Genomic DNA, 23,208 nt, shown 5'->3' on the forward strand with positions numbered 1-23,208 from the left:
CACAACAAGAGAAGCCACCGCAGTGAGAAGCCCATGCACCGCAACAAAGAGTAGCACTCGCTCGTCGCAACTAGAGAAAGCCCGCGTGCAGCAATGAAGACCCAACACAGCCAAAAATCAGGTAAAATTAAATCTTTAAAAAAATAAATTAAAAAAAAAATACATGGAATTGTTTAAAAAAAAATGAAAAAATAAAAGTTTGAGTCAACTTATCAAGTTGAATATGCTTTTATGACAGGTTAAAAGAAAATGAATTTTTAAAATAAACTTTTGGGGAGAGGATTTGCAAACTAAAGATTTATAGATTGCATATGGGGAAAAAGTCTTTCACTTATGAAATAGCAACAGTAATGCATAGTTTATTTTTTTAAAGAAATTTATGTTTGAACAAATAATTCAATGTAAATTCAGTATTTCAATTTTGGGTGTGAAATAAATGTGTTATTGAATTTAATAATTGTTTCGTGTATAGCATAAACTGATTTCAGAGACGTATGACAGTTATTAATAAATTTTTTCTTCAGAATTGTTCCTTGAGCTTTTTTTTTTTTTTTTTTGGCTGTGTTGGGTCTTCATTTCTGTGCGAGGGCTTTCTCTAGTTGTGGCAAGCAAGGGCCACTCTTCATCACGGTGCTTGGGCCTCTCACTATCGCGGCCTCTCTTGTTGCGGAGCACAGGCTCCAGACGTGCAGGCTCAGTAGTTGTGGCTCATGGGCCTAGTCGCTCCGCGGCATGTGGGATCCTCCCAGACCAGGGCTCGAACCCATGTCCCCCGCACTAGCAGGCAGACTCCCAACCACTGCGCCACCAGTGAAGCCTGTTCCTTGAGCTTTTAAGAGAGAACTTCTAGGTTATTGCATTCTGGTACCATTCTATAAATTCTCTTATCTTTACATTTATAAAGCTCCTCTTCACTTTACGTTTATAAAGCTCCTCTTCAACAAAGAGTTGCTGAGCTTTAAAGTAGTAACTAGAAGATTTATATCACATAAAGAATTTTTTGTACTTCTGGTATATAACTCTAGATGAACAGGAAAGATACCAACCTACTTCTGTTTTTGTTGACACGGTCCTTTGACTTCAAGCATCTTAAAACTTTCATGGTTTAGTCTAGCTAATTTGAATTCACTATAAACAAGTTTCATCTGATTTTTGTCATCAGTGTGACTTGTATAACTCATGAAAAGATGCTTATCTTGGTAGCTAAGCAAAAATAGGATGCATGCGGAGATAAAATAAGGCTGAATCAGTAAGGGCTACAAAGAAAGAAAGAACGTTGAGGCAGGTGAGAACTCCAAGGCTTCAGAAATAGGTCCTCGGGGAAGGAGATCTAGGAACAAGAAATTACCTGAAGCAAGAAGGTGTTAGTTGTCTCCTCTGTAAGAAATAAAGCGATAGAAATTAGAGTGTGGTGGTGAATTAGAGTTAAATGAAATCATTTAGGAAATAGAGTTGCAAATTGCCTAACCCTGGCAGAGTAAACCTAAAAATATGCAGATGATAATCACAAAATAAAATTTATGAGAAAACACAGCCTAAGATTAGCAGCCTCCTAGTCATTAAAGCAAACCTTGACTGTAGTGTGCATTCTCAGTAAATGTGGGTTGAATGAATGAGTTTTTGAAAGTAGCTTCAGTTTGCAAAGTAGATACTGATCAGGAAGCAGAAATTGGTTGGTGGGTAGGTTACAGTGGGAATTGTGCAAGGTTATTGAGTAACAAGATGAATTACTCCTACCTAAGACTGGAGAAGCTATCTGAAACACAAAGGAAGCCAAATTGGTTGGGGCCACCTAAACGAAGTTTACTACTTCATGCAACAAGTAGTTAAGTTCCGTGCTAGGTGTTAGTAAAATACGGGTGTATGTGTGTGTGGCTTGTTAGGTATCCTCACTAGGTCAACCACTGCATCTCTAGATTAAAGTACAAAATTTAAGGTACATCCTCTTGTGTGCCACTGCCCTAAGTTCCTACCTGCCGCCTAAATGCTGAAGAACTTATTTTGCTGATACTTGTTTTAATTTCCTCTTTTAAAAGGAATAAAAAGGAAGAAGTCCATATCTGTGCCCTTATTGTCTTTTCTATCATCTGTCCGCCCTCTCCCTCGCCCCCTCCTCCACCTAATCTTTCTACTTCCCACAAGTCACTGTTCTTTTCTCTTGCACTAGGGAGAGGAGGTTCGATGTCAGTATGTTGTGACATGTGCAGGACTTCACTCAGACCGTATTTCCGAGTTGAGTGGCTGCAATCCCAATCCGCGAATTGTACCATTCCGGGGAGATTACCTGCTCTTGAAGCCAGAAAAACGCTATCTTGTAAAAGGGAATATTTATCCAGTAGGTAGTACTTCTGCCTTCTCAAGATGGTTGTGGGCAAAAAGGGGAATGAAACAAAAACTTTTCCCGGGGTGAGAAGTAAGATATTTTGAAGGACTTTTGGTGCAATCATTCCACCTGTTTCTCTTGTGGTTGAATCCCCAAATCTTTATTCCGATATCATAGTCATTCAATTATAATGACTTGCCCACAAGTACAGGAAAGCTTGAGTGCACCATGGGAAGGGCTGTGAAGAAAGAACCCAATTCTTCCACTTCTCTGGTGGAAGGAGTACTCATAACAGAACTTTTCCTTATAGCATGCCCAGATGCCAACCCTCTTTCTCAGTTCACTGTCTATAAGTGCAGAAAAGGGGATTTGGCCACTGTGTAGTTTCATGGTGTAGAGAAGACAGAGCCGTTTAAATGAAAAGCTCATTCTTCTGTCTGGAACTACTAGGTTGAACAACCAGTATTCAGCTATTTAATGTTTTTGACCTTGCCAAAACTTCCATTTCATCTGTTCCAAGTATTGCATTCCCACTTTACAGAAGCCTGTGCTATGAAGGTGTGTTTTTTTCCAGCAGCTCTGATTTTATTTGCCACCCACATATATCCCTACTTGGGGAGGGTGGAGGTGGGGAATAACCTAAAGTAGGACAGTTGTTTTTTTTCTTTACCCAGAAAGAGGAATAGATGGGACAATGTGCCTTATTGTCATAGCATCAGGTTTCCTGTGTGGCATTTCTAGGCAGAAGCATGTAAATAGAAAAGTATTATCTGAGTACAGATCAAAAGTAATGCAAATCAGATGCATGGGAAGAAAATGTTTTATATTACCAGTTGAATGTTTGCATGTGTAATAAAATGCAGTATGAAATGGGGCTAATAGTTCTTTGCTCTGTTAAATCCATAGGTCCCAGATAGCCGATTTCCTTTCCTAGGAGTTCACTTCACACCAAGGATGGACGGCAGTATTTGGCTAGGGCCGAATGCAGTTCTTGCCTTTAAACGAGAGGGTTACAGACCCTTTGACTTCAGTGCCAGAGATATTATGGATATAATTATCAAGAGGTAACTTTATTTCCTTAAAAAAATGATTTTATGTGCTTATATTTTTAATATGGGAATTTTTTCTTTCTCAATATTCTGTTTATTGGATAAATCTTCATATTTGTGATTGGTATATTGGTTTTTTAATTAATCTAAATTAAGAGCTTTGTGGAATAAGCATAACATTTTAACTACTTCAAGAACACTCTGATGAGCCAGGGTGATGTTGTGGTTAAAAAGAACAAGACCAAGAGCCATGAGCGATCGCTCATCTGCGAATCCAGATCTTGTTTTGCTAACCTTCTAGCTGAGCTTGAAAAAAAACAGAAGTTTCTCTCAAAATCAGTAGATGGTTTACTTTGATAAGATCATTTCAGGCCAGTCACCATGATTTTGAAAACCTCTGGAGAAACTGCTGATAAGCAAGATTGTTTCTTTTTGTGGAAGACTAACAGCACTGCTGTGTTGACCTGGAATGCAGAGTGTTTACTATTGTAAGAAATAACTCAGTGAAGTATTTTGTCCTTTTAGCACTGTTGCTCTCTAGAGGGTTTCACATCATCAAAATCACTGGAAAGCTTTTAAAGCTATACTTGAGTTTCACCCTGCACAGATTCTGAAACAGGTTTAGGATGGGGCTTCCTAGCACGTATGCTTGTAAAAATACAGATGTACATAGGCTCCCCAGAGTCTCACGTGAGAATCACTACTAGAGCGTCTCACCTCTGGCTGACTAAAGAAAAGTAGGGTAAATGTCCCACATGTTTAATGCCATGATTTAAAGATCTTCAATGCCTTTTGAAAGCACATAACATTGAATTAGAAAACCTTGATGTTGGCAGGCTTTATCCTAGTTTGAAACCAGCATTCCCTGGGAATTTGAGTTTGAATGGTGTTTACTTTTAGAGTTGGGAAGGTATTCCTTTGATGAAGTTTCCTTCTTACGTAGGCCAAAAGCTGATTTTCTTTTAATATGTGGTTTTTCTGACTTTGCATAGATTTCTGTGATGCCACACCCCACCCCCAAATCTAATAGCTGTAAAGGTGTTGTATGATAATAAAGAATTCCTTTCTTTCATAAAGATTTTATTTTCTTTGCTTTCAGTGGCTTGATTAAACTGGTGTTCCAGAATTTTTCCTATGGAGTTAATGAAATGTACAAAGCCTGTTTTCTCAGTGCAACAGTGAAGCACCTTCAAAAGTTTATCCCTGAAATTACTATCAGTGACATACTTAGGTAAGGAAAAGCCGTAAGGGTTGTAAATACAGTCATGTCCTAGGTGAACTTGGGAGGTGGGTCTGACTTGGTGACTTGTAAGCACACTTTCAATCAGTGTGTCCACTGAATTTTTGTGTGCTCTCTCTTTCTCAACAAGTTGTTCATTCCCCTTGCAGTTTGGGCATTGCTGCATCATGGCCCTTAGTGCTTGAACTAGGTCCATTTATGATTATCTGGACTACCTTACAGCATTAAGCTGAAATCTCCATTTCAGTTGTGTTATGATGCCACCTTCACCTTTGTGTCTAGCTATCATTCATGATAAACATCTCACCGGAAGTTTTTTTAATCTCCCTGGCCACTTACTCTTGTGATTCCAAAGCCTTCTGACTTTTAATTCTGTATAAGATCATTGATCACCATGTTACCTAATTAGGTAATAAGCATATTAAAACATTATACTTTGATTGATTCTTAAAAGCTTTTAGAAACATACTCATACCTGGCATCTTACCTTGCTTCCTCTGTACTTATTTTGTTCTTTCTTGGATCCTACTTCCCTCAAGGACTATTTGTAGAACAGAAGTGGGAAATAGTATGGTAGCAATCAGTCTGAGTCCTTGCTGTGGGGGTGTGGGGCAAAGGAAGGATTACTTAAAAAAAATGTTTTTTTCTTAAAGATAAAAGCTTTCTGGACTTGATCTATACCTTGTCCTAAATGCCACACAAGCCTATTTTCTTTTTGGTGATATTTTTAGGGTGCTCATCTTTTCCCCTGAACCAGCCATTTGTTAGGCCTAATCAGCAGTGGTCTTTGAGATCCTCTCCTCCCTGAATCCATCCCGCAATGAATCTCTAGAGCACTAAGTGTCTGTCTCCTCAGTAACAGCTGCTGAACTTGCCTGGTGTAATATATCAGCAGCTCCACTCTGTATCTGGGAAGAGAGCAATAATCGCGTCAGCTGTCTCCCTCAGGGGAGCCTCCTGGTCTAAATCTGATTCTCATGTATCATTCTCAGACCAGCCTCTTTGAATCCTTAGAAGAACTATTAAAACCCAGCTAATGTTTTTAACTCTTATCTCTCTCAGCCCTCTACTCACCTTCTGAAATAGAAGGGATAAAAATATCTAGGCTTTATGTTCTTTCACTCACCTATAAATGAAGGCTTTTATGTTTTCAGTGGTCTGCTTTAGCAGACTTGTTATGTTTTATATCTGAAAATAGATTGGTCAAATCTAGTGTCTTTTACTGCTGTTAATATTCCTTGGAAAACACAATAGGTGGGCATAGTGAATTCTGTGTATAAATAGTTGCAGTGAATTCACTATGCAGATTTGATTACCACTCTTTTGTAGAAGCCTGAGGAAAACTCTTTAGACCAGTGGATTTCACATGGTAGAACTGAACCTTGGGGCTTGTGGGTTTTGGTGAATACCCTTGTCTCTGGGTGGAAAGGTGTGAATTTCAGTTACCAGTTTCATTACCAGGTAGTAGAAAAGGGCACACAACACTGTAGGCAGGTGCATTTGGGGACAAATTCAACCCAGTCACAGATGAGTTTCTTTCTGAAGATGGAGAAGCTGAACATATTCAGCAATTCCATTTGATTCCTGTAGCTCTTAAATGCAGGAAATTACCAGTAACAAAAAGAAAAGTGTAGAAGATATGTTTGATACCATTTATATGTTTATACTGTGTATGTATATGGATTGCACATGTAACATGAAAATAAAAACAAACACGAGAGTGATAAACACCTAACTGAGGAGAGTGTTTATCTCCGGGGAGACAAGAGAATGGGATGCAGAGAGTTTGACAGGGGGCTTCTATCATATCTATAATGCTTATTTCTTAAGCTGTTTGGTAAAAAAAATATTGATGTTCATTATGTTATTCTCTGTACCTTGTTATATGCCTAGAATCTTAAATAATAATAATAATACAAAAAAATAAGGTCAATAGACTTCCCACATTTTGAAGCCTAAGTCCTGTTTGCAACCAGTATAACACCATAAATGCCCTATCATTAATATTGGGGAAGAAGCATATTAGGTAGTTCTGGATAGTAAAAAAGAACCAAAGCAACACTTTTAGTGGAATGTTTAGCTCAAGATGGTGTCCTTTAGTTGCAGTAGCTACCAAAAGGGATTCAGTTGGACTTCTCATTGCCCAGCCAGAGTATCTTGGGCAATAACTTACCAGTGAACACTAGACTGGAATGTAAAGTTATAACCTGTCAAATGTATGCATTAGGTATACAGACTTCTCATTATTAAATGATGATCTCTTAAGATTCCTAATTTTAGCTCTAAAGTCCTTTAATTTGTTCTGTGATTAATTTTGACATGGTAATCTAACAGTAGTTTGTATCTGTTAGCATTGTAAGGATGTAAAATATGACGACATATTTGCCAAGATCCCCTCTTTTTCCCACACTTCATTTTGAAAATATCTTCTTGGGGGAATTCTGTAGTAAATTTTCAGACAAGATGTTTTCATTGTAAGTGATAGCTAAAGACTACACTACTGTGAAATGCAAGGGTAAAAGCCAAAAATCCTGCAATAAAGGTGATCTAGACCCTTTTGCAAAAAAGGGTTTCTCATTCTTGGTACTGTTGACGTTTGGGTCCAAATAATTCTTTATTGTGGGGGACTGTCCAGTTCACTGTAGAATGTTTAGCAGCATCCCTGGACTCTACCCACTAGATGCCAGCAGTACTCCCCTACCTAGTATGACAACCAAAAATGTCTCCAGACGTTGCCAAATATCCTCTAGGGGGCAAAGTCTCCCCTGTTTGAGAGCTACTAGTCTAGAGAATTTGGTAACCCTCACACTGCAAAATACTAATAAGAGAGTCTGGAGAAAATATAATAAAAACCCCTTGAAATACTTATAGCTGAGAGTGCAAGAAAATAAGGGCATCCCAGAAACAAAAACAGAGAGGAAATTGAATACCCAAGAACTAGGAGGAATTAGTGCTGATGCTGACTTGGAAAGGTAGGGAGGATTTTCTGATTTTGATGTAAATATAACTGAGTTTTGTTTTTAATCTGTGATTTACAGACAATAAAATATGCAGATCTTGAGTGCTCAATGAAGTTTGGAAATTGTATAAACTCATGCATCCACCACACAAATCAAGATATAAAACATTAGGGACTTATATTTTAATTGCTACTCAAGTGCTGGAAAGGAAGCCTTGGGTCTGTAAAAGGTAAAAAGTTGGAACTGAGATCCCTTTGTAAAACCAGGGACTCTGGAAGGGCTATACCCTCAGTGAAAAGGAAGTCTAGAAAAAAATCTCCTAAAAATCTAGAACCCTGGGCCTTCCCTCACAAGTACTTGGAGTTTCAGTTTGTACCACTAGTTTGATCTAGGAACTTTAAGCTGAGAAATGGATCCTGCTTCAGACTAACACTTCTGCCTCTCACTCTCTCACTTTAAACAGATTAGAGTGAGTGAAAATCAGGGTAATTTGACCACAGACTGAATATGGTTGATACTAAGCAGTTAGTAGTTTTGTATTATTATTAAGAATCCTTTTAAGAGACATATACATTGAAGTGAAATGATACGCCGTCTGGGGTTTGCTTTAAAATAATCCAGTGGGGAGAGGTAGACAGAGTGGGGATATAGATGAAACAAGATTGGCTGTGTGTTGATTATCACTGAAACTGGGTAATACATACATGGGAGTTCCTTATACTGTTCATTTTACTTTTGTACATGTTTAATATTTTCCATTAAAAAAAAAGGTGTTCCTAGAATGGTTATACACCTGGAGTGTCTGACAGAAGCAAATATAAAACCTCTGTGGAGGGACATAATTTCAACCCAACGCCCCCTGCTGAATAGGAACTCACCAGCAAAAGTTCCAAAGCACTATAAGTGAGAGTAAGCAGATAGAATAAGTACTAGAATTAGACTCTAACAACTTTGGATAATAGTAATATTAGAAACCATAAAGTAAGTATGCTCCAATGAATTTTAAAAAAAGGGAATGAAAAAAACTGTAAAAGAATAATAATTTAAAAAATACCCTAGGCAAATTTAGAAACCAAGTAATCAGAATTTCTAGAAATGAAAAATATAGTTCTTAAATTTTAAAACTCAAATGATTAAGTTAGACAGCTGGTTGGACCTCCCTTAAGAGAAAATTAGTAAATTGGAAGGTAAATCTGAAGAATTTAGAGAACAATGTTGTAAGCTAAAGATGCATCATGTGCAAATTAAGACATGGAGAAGATGAGAAGATTCCAGCCTACATCTCATAGGAGTTCCAGAGAAGTTGAGAAGAGGCAATACTTTGAAGAGAAGTATTTGAGAATTTTCTGGAATGGACAAAAAGACATAAAATTCAAGATGCACAGTGAGTCCCATCTGAATTAAAAAACTAAATACAAGAATATAAATAGATTATATAACTTCCAAATAGTAGAGGAAGAAAAAAGAATGTAGAAAACTCAGTAAGTCAAGAAAGGAGGTGGGAAAACTTCAGAAAAAGATCGGGTTAAATAGCATAAAATAATATAGTAGAAATCAAATATCAGAAATTATAATAAATGCAAACGTGTTAAGACAGAGATTATCAGGTTGGATTTTAAAAATCCACCTATGTGTTAGGCAAATGCTTATTCGAAGAAAGATGAGTCCTAGGTTCATTTTAGATAAAAGACACTTTAGGGCTTCCCTGGTGGCGCAGTGGTTGAGAGTCCGCCTGCCGATGCAGGGGACACGGGTTCGTGCCCCGGTCCGGGAAGATCCCACATGCCGCGGAGCGGCTGGCCCCGTGAGCCATGGCCGTTGAGCCTGAGCGTCCGGAGCCTGTGCTCCGCAACGGGAGAGGCCACAACAGTGAGAGGCCCACGTACCGCAGAAAGAAAAAAAAAAAAAAAAAAGACACTTTAAGGTAAAAAATTATTGTTATAAATAAGGAGAGTCACTATAAATTTGTTGCATATGATAACAGAGCTAAGAAATACAGAGAACAAAAACTGACATAACTGGAAGCAGAAATCAAATCTATAATTGTGATGGGTGATTTTAAGACATGTCTGTTGATAGATGATAGCTCAAGCAGATAAAATATTAGGTTTGAGGGGAATTCCCTGGTTGTCCAGTGGTTAGGACTCGGTTCACTGCTGGGGTCCAGGTTCAATCCATGGTCGGGAAGCTAAGATCCCCTCAAGGCACTCGGCATGGCCAAAAAAAAAAAAAAATTAGCTTTGAATAACACAATTAAAACACTTGATTTAGGGACTTCCCTGGCAGTCCAGCGGTTAAGACTCTGTGCTTCCAAGGAACTAACATCCCACGTGCCGTGCAGCATGGCCCAAAACTTAAAAGACCAACAAACAAAACCACTTGATTTAAGGGATGCATAGAACTCCCTCACCCCCGTTATAGAATACTCATGTTATTCAAGCCCTCACAGAACATTTACTAAGACTCAAAATGATCTAAGCCCTAAACCAGTTTGTCAACAAAATTAAAAAAACTGGGCATGAAAAAACCATGTTCTCTTGTTGCAATCCAGTTTGGTTGAATATTAATAACAAAAATACCCTTTCTTCACATTTGGAAATTAAGATGGAATGGTTGACTTGCCCTATATCACCACTCCCAATTTAAATATGCTCCTGTGAACTTCTGTTTTTAGATTAACAGTAGATCCCATGTGAGTTTTATAAAATACTAAATTGTCCTATTTGGAACTGTCCAAAGATGTCAGTTGTAGCCTGTCATAGCTGTTTTCTAGCCCACAGGATTATGCCTGCCACAGAATAATAAAGCAATAAATACAACACTTCTCAGAAGAATGAGTGCTGTTAGTTACATATTTACCTGTTGTTTCTAGACATATTTAAGGGTCTAGGCCTTGCATTTCTATTAAATTTAGCTACAAATATGGCAAAATATGTGGCTACAAATAGCATTAAACAGTTAAATATAGCTAAATTCACAAATATTAAATTTGCTGAATCATTTGTTCTTTCAGTTATTAAAATAGAATTTAAAAGTATTGAGAATTAAAAAATTAAAATTTTCTATCCCTATTGAATACTTCCTATGTACACAAGTCTAGACAAGGGGGCAAAATAGGGCTGTTGTATAAGATTCAGTTCTGGCCCTGAAGATGTTTATGGTTTATTTTACCTGAAATTTCAAAATTATAATATTCATCTCAAGCTGAGATATTCTGAGGGGGAATGCCTATATGTAATCATGCAAAGAAAAACCCTGAAATTTCATTAAGTGCTGAATAGGGAGCATGAAGAATTTGGTAATTTAAACATGCCATGTTAAATAGTTACTTTAGTTTGAACTAAAGTGAGTTTCTTAGAAAAAGTTAATCTCGTATATTTTTTTTACAATTTGGATTATAGGTTTTGAATACTTGGGCAGGACTGTAGGGGATGTCGAGAACATAGTTGGTGTTTGTAAGAGGAATAAATAAATATAGACACATTTTTAACTGTAGTTAATCAGTACTAACTTCTATTTGCTTAGAAAGAGTAAGGAGAATATACTAACTAAACCTTCATGGAGAGGAAAGTTTTTATTTTGAACACTCAACATCAGTAGGTAGTCATGCCACTGTGTGTCCCCTGCATGTTGGCTTTCTGTGAGATAAAAGGAGAAGGACAAGAAAACTCATAGAGATGCTCACAACAGCAATAGGAGCATTATCCAAGAAAAGAGAGGAGAAATGCTGTTTTGATTGGTTGAGAGAAGCTACAAACACAGAATGTACAAAATAGGCCCCACACTGGCTAATAGGCTGTTATGTATCCTTACCCTAAGAAATTTCAGCTTCAGTCCCATTCTGTCTTTTTGTGCTGTATTTTTTGCGGTACGCGGGCCTCTCACTGTTGTGGCCTCTCCTGTTGCGGAGCACAGGCTCCAGACGCGCAGGCTCAGGGGCCATGGCTCACGGGCCCAGCAGCTCCGCGGCATGTGGGATCTTCCCGGACCGGGGCACGAACCCGTGTCCCCTGCATCGGCAGGCGGACTCTCAACCACTGCGCCACCAGGGAAGCCCTTTGTATCTGATTCTTCCTTGGAAATCCTTATAGCTCAAAAATCTCCTGTCCAGATTCCCTGCAGCTTTCTATATTACAGATTACTTTTATTACAGAATCTTTCACCCCTGTTGTTGTAATTCTTATTTATCTCTCTACAGATGAACTGTATAGCTATGTAACTTCAGGCAAGTTACTTAATCTCTCTATTTTCTTTGCTGTTAAATATAAACTATAAACATATCAGCCTCTTAGAGTTGTTGTGAGGATTAAATGAGAGAATTCCTAGCATGGAGTAAGCACTTGGTAAAAAAATAGCTATTATTATCATGATCTCTCCTCAGCCAGGCTGAGGTCTTAGAGGGCAGTGCTCTCGTATTGTACTTTGTATCTTCCTCAAGTGCTTATCTGCATCTGCCCAGAATCAATAAAAAGTGTTTAATATTGTTGCTGGATTTCTTGAGTCTTGCTGGTGTGTATAAGGCAACTGTTTGCAAACTGGGTTTTCTTAAGCAGTTTCAGTGGAGGCGCTTCTGGACTCCGAAATTATTTTATCCAGATTTTATCTGTAAACTTTATTTTTAAAACTAAAAAAAAAAAAAAAAATCTAATTTGTAAACTCAAATGTTGTAAAACAGAACTTTTAACGTTAAAGGCTCTTACTGTATTAACATGCTGTTAATTCATTTTTGTGCTTTTCCTTTAATTAAGAGAGTGTGTCATTTCTCTTTAATTAATTGAAGGTTAACCTGATATTAAATGCTAAACAGTTAAAAATCAAAACAAACTACAAAGCCAGAATTTGCTGCCATTTGCAAATATTTTTTCCATAACTTTTAATAGTGTACAACCAAAACATAAAAATACTTAGAATTCTGTAGCGCATGTAGGAATGTAGCTGACACACATAATTCTTGCTTTCTTTACTTTGTATTATCTTGCTTTCTATTCTAGTGATTGATTGTATAATAAATTCATTTTGTAAATTTAAATAAAAATACATCTATTCTAATTAAATATGGATTTATCTGCTACTTTTGGAAAGAACCCATTTGTGTATTTTAGGGTAAGGGTATGCTTGACAGGCTACAACTGGCAGCCTTTGGCTAAACACAAACCTACTGGGTTTTCACATAATTGTGCATTTAGAAGAATAAAGACTTTATTGCTTTAAGAATACTTTGAAACCACTGACACGTATGTAAAGTGTCCTGTCGCTTCTAGTCAGATGACTACCACTCTTGCTTTTGCAGAGGTCCAGCTGGAGTAAGAGCCCAAGCCCTGGATAGAGATGGAAATCTCGTAGAAGATTTTGTATTTGATGGAGGAGTTGGGGATATTGGAAATCGCATTCTTCATGTGAGAAATGCACCTTCCCCTGCTGCCACTTCTTCCCTTGCAATTTCTGGAATGATTGCAGATGAAGTACAACAGAGATTTAAATTGTAAATAATGAAAGGAGCTAGGTATGCATTTTAATCTCCACATTCAGCAACAAGAATGTACTAACTACATTCTTTAAGTTTCATTTAAGAAAAATGGTTTAAAATGTCATTTTAGATAACCACTGAATTTTTTAAATTATGTAATGTGGAAATAATGATTTTTTAAAGTCCATGCTCTTTAAAAAGGTACAGTTGTATCTGTCCTGAATTCTTGACTTTGTTAATGACCTGTCCTCACTAACCATGATCTAGAGATTTGGCTTTTTTGGAATTTCTGGGAACTATAGCATGAAAAAGTGATTATTCCCCTAACTTTTTTTTTTTTTTTTTTTTTTTTTGCGGTACGCGGGCCTCTCACTGTTGTGGCCTCTCCCGTTGCGGAGCACAGGCTCCGGACGCGCAGGCCCAGCGGCCATGGCTCACGGGCCCAGCCGCTCCGCGGCAGGTGGGATCTTCCCAGACCGGGGCACGAACCCGTGTCCCCTGCATCGGCAGGCGGACTCTCAACCACTGCGCCACCACGGAAGCCCACCCCTAACTTTTTGACTTTATAATATCTAAGCTTTTTTGTCTTTCCTAGACAAGAAAATATATTGTAGGTTGCAAACCTTTTAATTTTGAAGAGTCATAGAAAAGCTCACATCATTTAGAGCAACAGTATTTGTATGTGGGAATTTAAAATTGTTGATTCAAATATATGAAATTTCACATTTTGAAGTAGTTTGAATAAGATTCTGTCTTATCTACATTTGTAAGAAATAACTTTGCAAAAGAAACTCAAAGCATTTATTATTCCCAGTTTCTTTATAATTCACTTGGTCTGGTGTCATCCCTAAATCTGAACAGCAGTCCACAATGAGTATTTTGCTTACTCTTCAGTCTTCTGTGGTTGAGAAACTAAAAGAACTTAGAATCCTGACACTGACATACAGAACTTTGTAATTTAAAATAGTATTTATCTCTTATATCTCTGTTCTTCAGTCATACCAAGGTTCTCAGATGTTGGCCAAGATCACTAATGATTCATGCCTACTTGACTTTTCCAGAATCCTATAAACCTTTATGAGGATATTTCTTCATTTGGGGGAAATACCTAATTTTGAGGCATTCACTTTTGTACACCGCAAAAGTGCCTTACAATCGTGTATTTCATGAGTATTTTAAATTGTTGTCCAGTGCCATACTGTATACTATGTACTATATATATACGTGTGTGTGTGGTATCTGTTGAAATGATTCTTGCAATACAGAATGTTGGAAAATAGAAATATAAATGAAAATATGGTATAATGTGGGGAAACTTATTGCAGAACCACCATTTAGGTGAGAAATTTTCATCCATTCCCTCACATATGCTGTCTCTGGATTAATCTTCCAGTCTTCATTTTTTCTTTCCTCTCGTCTCTCCAAAACTGTGTGAAGGATGAGTCAGAAAGATGAGCATTTTGGTTGATAGCAAAACTTACCAGTTTTCTTCCTTTTCACTTTAAGCCAATGATTACATTGATTGAGCTACCTCATCAATTAATTTGAAAGGCTACACATCATCAGCTCATGTTACAGAATAGCACATCTCAGGTGAATAGATTAGACAGTTCTTCAGCACTTGGGATGAGAATACTGAAAGCAGTTGGAAAGTATTCACAGAGGAAACAAGCCCTAATGGTTCTTCATAACAACTGATTCTTCCAAGAAATGTGATACACAGGGTATTTTCTGTTTCATTGCAAGACTATTAAGAGATGGAAAATATTACAATTCTCTATTTCATTAACAGTAAGATTGCATATACACTAAGCTGTGAAAGACTGAAGTTATAAAAATAACTACCCTAATTAAAGCAACCCCCATTCCATTTGGGTCTTTACTGTACCCCAAAAAATACAAGTGAAAAAATGATTGAAAGCGTTTTGAATGTGTAGATTATTCTATTTGTAAAACGTTTTTATTTATGTCAATAGAGTTTTGTTGTGGAATAATGCTATAATATTTAAAAGTTTTGTGTATTTCTAAGAGAGAAGAATTGTATATTAATATTAAAAATATTTTAATGAGCTTTGGTGTTGTGAACATAAATTTTAGTTTCATAAAAACTCTGATTCAGTACTTACCTGGGAGGGGATATACCATGATCATGAAGGTGGTTTTCCCAGGGTGCAGCTCATGCATTGCACTCCGGATGTGCTGACCCCTGCAATTTCCGCAAATGTGGGAAACTTGGCTGCATGATTTGTGGTATTGGGGAACTGTGTTTGAGCTTTCCCCTGTTTTTTTCTGTTTTAACAGTAGAGATCCTTCAAGACCGTTTTCTAGGGGTCCAGTGGTTGTGTTTATCTAATACTGAAGAGAACCTTTAGTGTGTCATCCATTTAATGTGGGTACTGGATGGTGGTTAATATGACCCAGGGATATGGAGAAATAAGGATTTTTTAAAAACTCTGATTCATATAAATTTTGTGCTATCAATAGGCTTTAAATAGCAGCCAATCAAAAGAAAAAAGCTTGTATTTGTGTATAATGTAAAAATGAGGGAGAGTAGTTTATATTTTGGGTAAAAAGTGGAACACTAGGGACTTCCCTGGTGGCGCAGTGGTTAAGAATCTGCCTGCCAATGCAGGGGACACAAGTTCGATCCCTGGTCCCGGAAGATCCCACATGCTGTGGAGCAACTAAGCCCGTGAGCTGCAACCACTGAAGCCCACGCGCCTGGAGCCCATGCTCCGCAACAAGAGAAGCCACCGCAATGAGAAGCACGAGCACCGCAACGAAGTGTGACGCCGACTCGCTGCAGCTAGAGAAAGCCCGCACACAGCAATGAAGACCCCACACAGCCAAAAATAAAAAAGTGGAGCACTTTCCTACTTACAAAATATGGCTTTCCATTTGGTAGTGGTAGCAATATCTGGCTGACTTCAGTGTCATCCTCATACCCAGAGTACCAGGGAACATTATTTCTGTTCCATAGTAGAATGTGTATAACATACCAATACACAGTGCTTTTTCCATGGAGAGGAGGGCAATAAGTAAATCTTTTGGAACTTCATACAAAATTATTGTTCCTCTTGGGAAGACATTTTTGGTATGCTACCTCTTACACTGGGTTGGGGTTCTGGGCATGAGCCTCCCATATGGGTTATAGGGCAAATGATCTATCTGAGTGCCTGCTCCAATTTCTTTCCAGCAGGTGGACTGTTAAGAGGACCAGAGTTAGCTACAGCAACGGACCATGAAAGTGAGTGACAACAACATTTATTGTTTCCTGTGGCATTGCTTTGGTTTGCTACTGACTGGCAGCATTTGTAGCTTTAAATAAATGGAGGAAGTAGGAGAGAGTAAATGCGAGAAAAGTTAAGTCCTTCTTGAAAATGTTTTTCAGTGAGAGAATTTTTTTTTTTTTTTTTTTTTTTGCTATACGCGGGCCTCTCACTCTTGTGGCCTCTCCCGTTGCAGAGCACAGGCTCCGGACGCGCAGGCTCAGCGGCCATGGCTCACGGGCCTAGCCGCTCCGCGGCATGTGGGATCTTCCCAGACCAGGGCACGAACCCATGTCCCCTGCATCGGCAGGCAGACTCTCAGCCACTGCGCCACCAGGGAAGCCCTGAGAGAATATTAGTGGTAAAATTTTTACTGCCTTTTAAAATTTGAGATGTGCTTGGGTCATTCAACTTATCTCCTTAAAGCCATTCTAAATTCTAAAAAGACAAGTAAAATTACAATGAGGTATCACCTCACACTGGTCAGAATGACCGTCACCAAAAAGTCTACAAATAACAAATGCAGGAGAGGGTGTGGAGAAATAGGAACCCTCCTACACTGTTGGTGGGAATGTAAATTGGTGCAGCCACTATGGAGAACAGTATGGAGGTTCCTTAAAAAACTACAAATAGAGCTACTATATGATCCAGCAACCCTACTCCTGGGCATATATCCGGAGAAAACCATAATTCGAAAAGATACATGCACCCCAATGTTCAATGCAGCACTATTTACAATAGCCAAGAGATGGAAGCAACCTAAATGTCCACCAACAGAAAAATGGATAAAGAAGATGTCGTATATATATACAATGGAATGTTAGCCATAAAAAAGAATGAAATAATGCCATTTGCAGCAACATGGATGGACCTAGAGATTATCACACTAAGTGAAGTAAGCCAGACAGAGAAAGACAAATATCATATGATACCGCTTATATGTGGAATCTAAAAGAAAAACAAAAAAGACACAAATGAACTTACTTCCAAAACAGAAAGAGACAGAGACAGAAAACAAACTTACGGTTACTAAAGGGGAAAGGGTGTGGGGGGAGGGATAAATTGGGAGACTGGGATTAACATATACACATTACTATGTATAAAATAGATAACCTACAAGGACCTACTGTATAGCACAGGGAACTGTACTCAATATTATGTAATAATGTATAAGGGAAAATAATCTTAAAAAGCATATATATGTGTGTGTGTGTGTGTGTGTGTGTGTGTGTGTGTAACTGAATCGCCATGCTGGACAACTGAAACTTATACGACATTGTAAATGAACTATACTTCAATAAAAAAAATTTAAAATAAATTCTAAAGACAAGTAAAATTACTATCAAATTCTTAGTATGATAGCATATTAATTTTAACTCAAATTTATGATTGAGTTTTTGCTATATATCCATAGGCCCTCTCTCTCATGGTATCAGTGTGTTTAATACTTCTATTTTTCAACACTTGAAGCATGTGTTTCTAATGAGGTTGGAGTTTTTCATTTAAAAAACCAGCTTTTAATTAATGTTTTGAATAAGTACAACATTCATATAGTTGAAAATTCAAAAGTCATAAAAAAGTACACAGTGGCAAGTCTCCCTCTCTCCTCTAGCCCCCCAGTTCTTATCCCTGAGGCAACAAAACTTATCAATATCTTGTGCAGCCTTGCAGAAATATTTATATATAATAAAATACTGTCTCCATTTTTTTTTACACAAGTGGTAGCATACTCTGCATACTGTATTATACATCCTGCTCTTTTCGCTTTGCAGTGTATCTTGGAGAATGTTCAAGTGGCCTGAACACAGTGGCCTGGTTCTTTTTAGATGACTTTATAGGTTCCATTCTCTGGATTTATTATTTGTTGAACCAGTCCCTTATTCCTACTGATGATTATTTAAATTGTTTATTTCTAGGGTGTTTTTTTGGTTGTTGTTTTGCTGTAACAAACCATACCGTAATGAATAATACTGTGCAAAGTCATTTCACATATGAGCAAGTATACCTATAGGACATATTCTTAGAATTTATCGGATCAAAGGGTATATGCCTTTGCAACTTGGATGTTGTCAAGTTGCCCTTGATGGAGATTGAACCAATTTACCAATCTCACCAATAATCTATCAGAGTACCGGTTTCCCCATAGTCTCACCAACATAGTATATAATCAAACTTTCTGATCTGTGCTATTCTAATAGGTGAAAAATGATAACAGTATTATTTAAATTTGCGATTTTTGTAATATGAGGTTGTGCATCTTCAATATGTTTGAGACATTTATATTTCCTTTTCATATCCTTTATCTTTTTTTTCTTACTAAGTTTTAGTCTTATTAATTTGCAGGAATTCCTTTAGATGTTAGGGAGATTAACTGTGTAGGAAATGAGTTGTGAATATTTTTTCCAGTTTGTTATTTGCCTTTTGGCTTAGCTTGTGGTGTTTTTCTTTGGTATACATTTTAAAAAATAGAATTTATCAATCTACATTTTATATCATAGTAGAAAGGTCTTTGTACTCCAAAGTTATAAACAGATTATTTTATGGTTTTATTTTTTACATTTAAATATTTGACACATCTTGGCTTTAGCCTAGTGTAGAGTATACAGTATTGATCCAACATGTTTTTCTAGGTGGCCCATTTGTCTGGTTGGGAAACTTTTTACTGGTGTCATTCTTGGATTATCTTCCACATGCACGTGGATCATATTTCTGTTTGCCTAGCCCACAGATCACAACTCAGATGCCTGTAGAGACTAGGCAGGTTACATAAAAGGGTGAAGAGTGCCAGCTGGGGAGTATAGCCAACTGGAAACGGGATGGCATATTTTTCTAAAGAGGCAGCCACTACCCCACTGCCTGCTGATTACTCCCTTGCAGGAAGCATCAGGGCCCAGTGTTGCCAGATCTTTGTCAAGAGAAGCTGAAAATCCAGATTTTTATATGAAATCTCTTAATTTTAAAATATTAACAACAGTTTAAAAATTTTAAATATAGCTTTGGTTAAACAAAATGTGTCTTCAGACCTGATTTGACCCAGAGAAGGCTTCTAACCTCCTTAGCCAAGAATGAAACTTCCCATTAACAACTTTACTCTCCTACAAGAAAATACAATCACAGTCCAGTAGTTTGACAGCCTAGCAGATTATAGCTGGAGTTCAGGAAGAGAGAGAAAAGTAAAGACACTCTATATAAGCCAAGATCTTTGCCCTCACTGATGGAAAGATTGGAGAGATACAAGCATTTTCCTATCTTACCTTTATCCCAAGTATTGTACGTGGGAATGTGGGTGTGGCCATTTATTTTATATATATATATATATATATATATATATATTTTTTTTTAAGTACGCGGGCCTCTCACCGCTGTGGCCTCTCCCGCTGCGGAGCACAGGCTCCGGACGCGCAGGCCCAGCGGCCACGGCTCATGGGCCCAGCCGCTCCGCGGCACGCGGGATCCTCCCGGACTGGGGCACGAACCCGCGTCCCCTGCATTGGGCAGGCGGACCCTCAACCACTGCGCCACCAGGGAAGCCCTAGAGATATTTTTTTAATTGAAGTATTTCTGATTTACAATATTAGTTTCAGGTGTACAACACAATGATTCAATATTTTTTATATATTATGCTCCACTTAAACTTATTACAAAACACTGGCTATATTTCCCCGTGCTGTACAATATATCCTTGTTGCTTATCTATTAGAAAAGATTCTTGATTCAGTGGATACTTGGATTAGAAAAATGGTTGAGTGGATACTAAATTTTCCAACTCTGCCATTATGATTTTGCCAAAATGACAAAATGGTGCTTGTTTTAAGGTAGGATAATTGCTCTGCTACTGATCTGGAACTGAAGCGTGGCACAGACTTTTTTTTTTTTTGGCAACCTGTTCTTCCTTTCCCTTCCTCACTGCTAGTGGCTGGGAACAATGTACTGTAATTCATGTATGTTCTCAGCGTCTTTAGTGGGATGAAATTTATGTTAATGATAAAGTTTCCAGAGTCTTCAACTCAGGAAAGCTTAAGGTCTGGGGATCTTTTTTGGGCTGCTAATGAGCATGGCTGGCCCCAAGGGCAGATCCGGGTTTTGTGGCGCCTGACACCTCCACACCGCCACAGTTTGGAGGACACCATTAAGAAAACAATGCAAAAATATGGGAAGTTTTACCAAAACGGTATGAAATTTTTGTGAACACATAGGGGCTCATGCAAGTGAAAGACCTTTAAGTTCAAGCTTGATTAACGTTGCCATCTGCCTTTTTTGGCCCTACTGTGTGCTAAGGGCTTCCCACTCCTCACTTCCTTCAGTCCCCACAGCACCACGCTATGAAATCTTTACATAAACAGAATAGCCATGTAAACACAAATACATTAAATATCTTGTCCAGCCGGAAAGCCCCTTTCTCTACAAATCCCTATACTCCTTCCCATGACGGAGTCCTGGGGCTCGAGGAGTGGCATCGAGTCAGGATTGTCTCCGGAAGATCGAGAGGAGGGAGAGTGTGTGTAAAACGCAGTCAGTGAGTTGCGGAGTCTGTCTGGAACGTGCACCCAGCAAGCGCCCAGGTGACGCGCACTCCTGCGAGGAGGCCTCCGCTCCCGGCCAGCCCCTTTGCCCTCTCCGCGGCGCGCATGCTCCGTGCGGGGCTGCTCCAGCTACACGGGATAATGAGCGCGGGGCGGAGGGGGCTGGCCGAGCCGCGCTTGCTGGGACCCGGAGCTTGGCGGCGGCCCTGGGGCGCTGTGCGCGGCTGCTGAAGGGGCGGCGGCGGTGGTGGTGGCCAACGCTGTGCGCACCAGTGTGGCTCTCTCGCCCGACGCGCGCGCCCGGTCTGTCCCCAGGGCCCTCTGGAGGTGACTTGGGTGGGCCGGGCAGGGCGGCGTTGCCGGTTGGGAGGGCGGAGATGAGGCGATGAGGAGACAAGCCGCCGTCGCCGCCGCTCTCTGCTTGCCGCGGCCGTAGCGGGAGTCCGAGGAGGGGAGAGGCCAGCTGTACCCCCGCCGGGTTGCGAACCCAGACAAAGGAGGAGGAGCCGCCCGAGAAGCGGGCCAGCGCCGCCGGGAAAGGAGGCCACCGCTTCGGTCGCAGCCGGGGGCCGTCCGGGTTCACGGGCCGCCGCGCTTCCTCTGCGGACTCTGCACTAGGCGAGGCCGCGGGGCCGAGGAAGCCGCCCCCGGAGCCCCCGCCCGCCCGCCGGCGCCGCCTCCGAGCCGCCTCGGCCGTAGCCGCGGCCCGGGCAGGAGGAGGCGGCGGCGGCCGGCGAGGCGAAGCGGCCCGCGCCCTGTCTGTCAGGCCACCGGCCCGGCCCGTTTCGGCCCGCGGGCCGCCCCCGATGCGGAGGCGCTGCCGCCGGGGCCATGCAGCAGGCGCCGCAGCCGTACGAGTTCTTCAGCGAAGAGAACAGTCCGAAATGGCGGGGACTGTTGGTCTCGGCCCTGCGGAAGGTCAGTGCTGGTGCCCGTGCGGCCGCGGGGCCCCCAGGGAGGTGCCGGGGCAGAGGCGGGAGGCAGGCGGGCGGGGCGCGCGGGCCGCGGCCCCTCGGACGCTCTTACGGGGAGCTACACGCCCTCCCCGCGCTCGGGGCCCGCAGGCCCAGCACTTTCTCTCCGGCCGGCGATGGGGGCGCGTGATTGCCTGCTGCGTCCAAAAGGACGTTTTCTCAAGTTCTTGCTTGGCCCCGGAAGGAAGGTTTTGTTATGATCATAAAACTGGATTTCACGTTGCAGTCATTTCGTCAGGCGACTTCCGCCGTTGACCAATTTGTTGTCCTCAGGCTGGATTCGGGCAGGAGAAAGTCCCGCTGGTATTTAGACAGTTTCTAAAACAAAAGCACATTTCTAGCCTGTGTAATTACTTTTAATTAAGTTCCTTGGGGCTGTTCCCTTAGTCGATTTGCTCGTGAAGGGTGTCCACTCACCTAAGAGGTGGTGACTTTTTTTTTTGTAAGATGGATGTGTTTCTCGAGAAATGTCAGTGAGCCATGATATTGCTTTGAACAATTCTTGAGGTCAACTTAAAGTGCCTCCTCCCTTCCTGCAAAAGGCGTCCCCCCTGTTTACGAGAGATTTCCCTTGTAGAATTCGGTCAGTTTCTTCACTGAGTGCAGTTTAGCACTTAGAATCATTTTAAGGGGACGAAAAAGGAGCAGCTCATAAAAATGAATCTTTTAAGTTTGGGTGCATCACTAGGGTGCATCTCTCCTGTAGATGGTGTCAGTTTTCGTCTGCATTTAGGTAATAATCATACTATCATTTTTATAATAAAACCTTTTGTAAGGTCAAGACATTTAAAGAGTGTAAATGGGTGCAGGAGAAGATACCATACCTACTGAGCGTGGGTTTTCCTTGCCAGTGATTCAAACTTAGTCCCTTCTACCTTTTGTGGAAAATAACCAAGAATAAATTTTAAAATAATAAAGAATAAACATTAATTTAAAAGGCTGCCCTTGGAAAATAAATCTTCATACGTTAAATTTCTACAAGTGAAAGGAAGTAGTATATTAAATTAAAAACATTTTCCTCATTCATTCAGAGTTTTAGATTTGCCATTATTTTCATAATTCTTACAAAGAGATACTGCCTCCCTTGGGCCAAACACCAGCTAGTATCTTTTTAAAGAATTTGGTGGAGGTGGCTAGGAGCAGCTAGACAGTTATCATTTCACAGGTATATTAGGTGTTAAAAGTATTAAATTGACCTTCCTTTTGTGGGCAGCCCGATTCTATAAGGAGAGGGAAAGAAATGGAAAGTGTGCTGAGTGGTGATAATGAAAAGCAAAGGGGGAAATGCTTAGATAGTAATTAAATCTTCCACCACATAGAAGGAAGTGTTGAGTACGGTTATCAGGTAGGCCTGTATTGTTGGCAGTGTGAAGTAGGTCTCCACCTACTAGTATTTTCTGGTA

General features: G+C 39.9%; 2 protein-coding genes across 5 annotated transcripts in view; both read left to right on the forward strand.

Annotated features, from left to right (window-relative positions):
* The window catches only part of L2HGDH (L-2-hydroxyglutarate dehydrogenase), a 52,424-nt gene extending 35,644 nt beyond the window's left edge, over positions 1–16,780 (forward strand). For 2 of the 4 annotated variants that reach the window (XM_082845380.1, XM_082845383.1), the window contains 4 exons: positions 2,168–2,335; positions 3,230–3,387; positions 4,472–4,603; positions 12,863–13,366. In XM_082845380.1, coding sequence (XP_082701506.1) covers positions 2,168–2,335; positions 3,230–3,387; positions 4,472–4,603; positions 12,863–13,058 — 654 coding nt within the window. In that variant the 3' untranslated portion in view covers positions 13,059–13,366. Of the gene's footprint in view, positions 1–2,167; positions 2,336–3,229; positions 3,388–4,471; positions 4,604–12,862; positions 13,367–16,235 lie in introns of those variants that run through there. The other 2 variants (XM_082845381.1, XM_082845382.1) reach the window with 2 other exon arrangements.
* A 4,780-nt stretch (positions 16,781–21,560) lies between these two features.
* SOS2 (SOS Ras/Rho guanine nucleotide exchange factor 2) overlaps positions 21,561–23,208 on the forward strand; it is a 99,667-nt gene continuing 98,019 nt past the window's right edge. Inside the window, exon 1 of the mRNA XM_082845702.1 lies at positions 21,561–21,749. Coding sequence (XP_082701828.1) covers positions 21,663–21,749 — 87 coding nt within the window. The 5' untranslated portion in view covers positions 21,561–21,662. The remainder of the gene's footprint in view (positions 21,750–23,208) is intronic.

The sequence above is a fragment of the Leucopleurus acutus genome, assembly GCF_964270905.1.
Source record: "Leucopleurus acutus genome assembly, chromosome: 1".
NCBI lineage: Eukaryota > Metazoa > Chordata > Mammalia > Artiodactyla > Delphinidae > Leucopleurus > Leucopleurus acutus.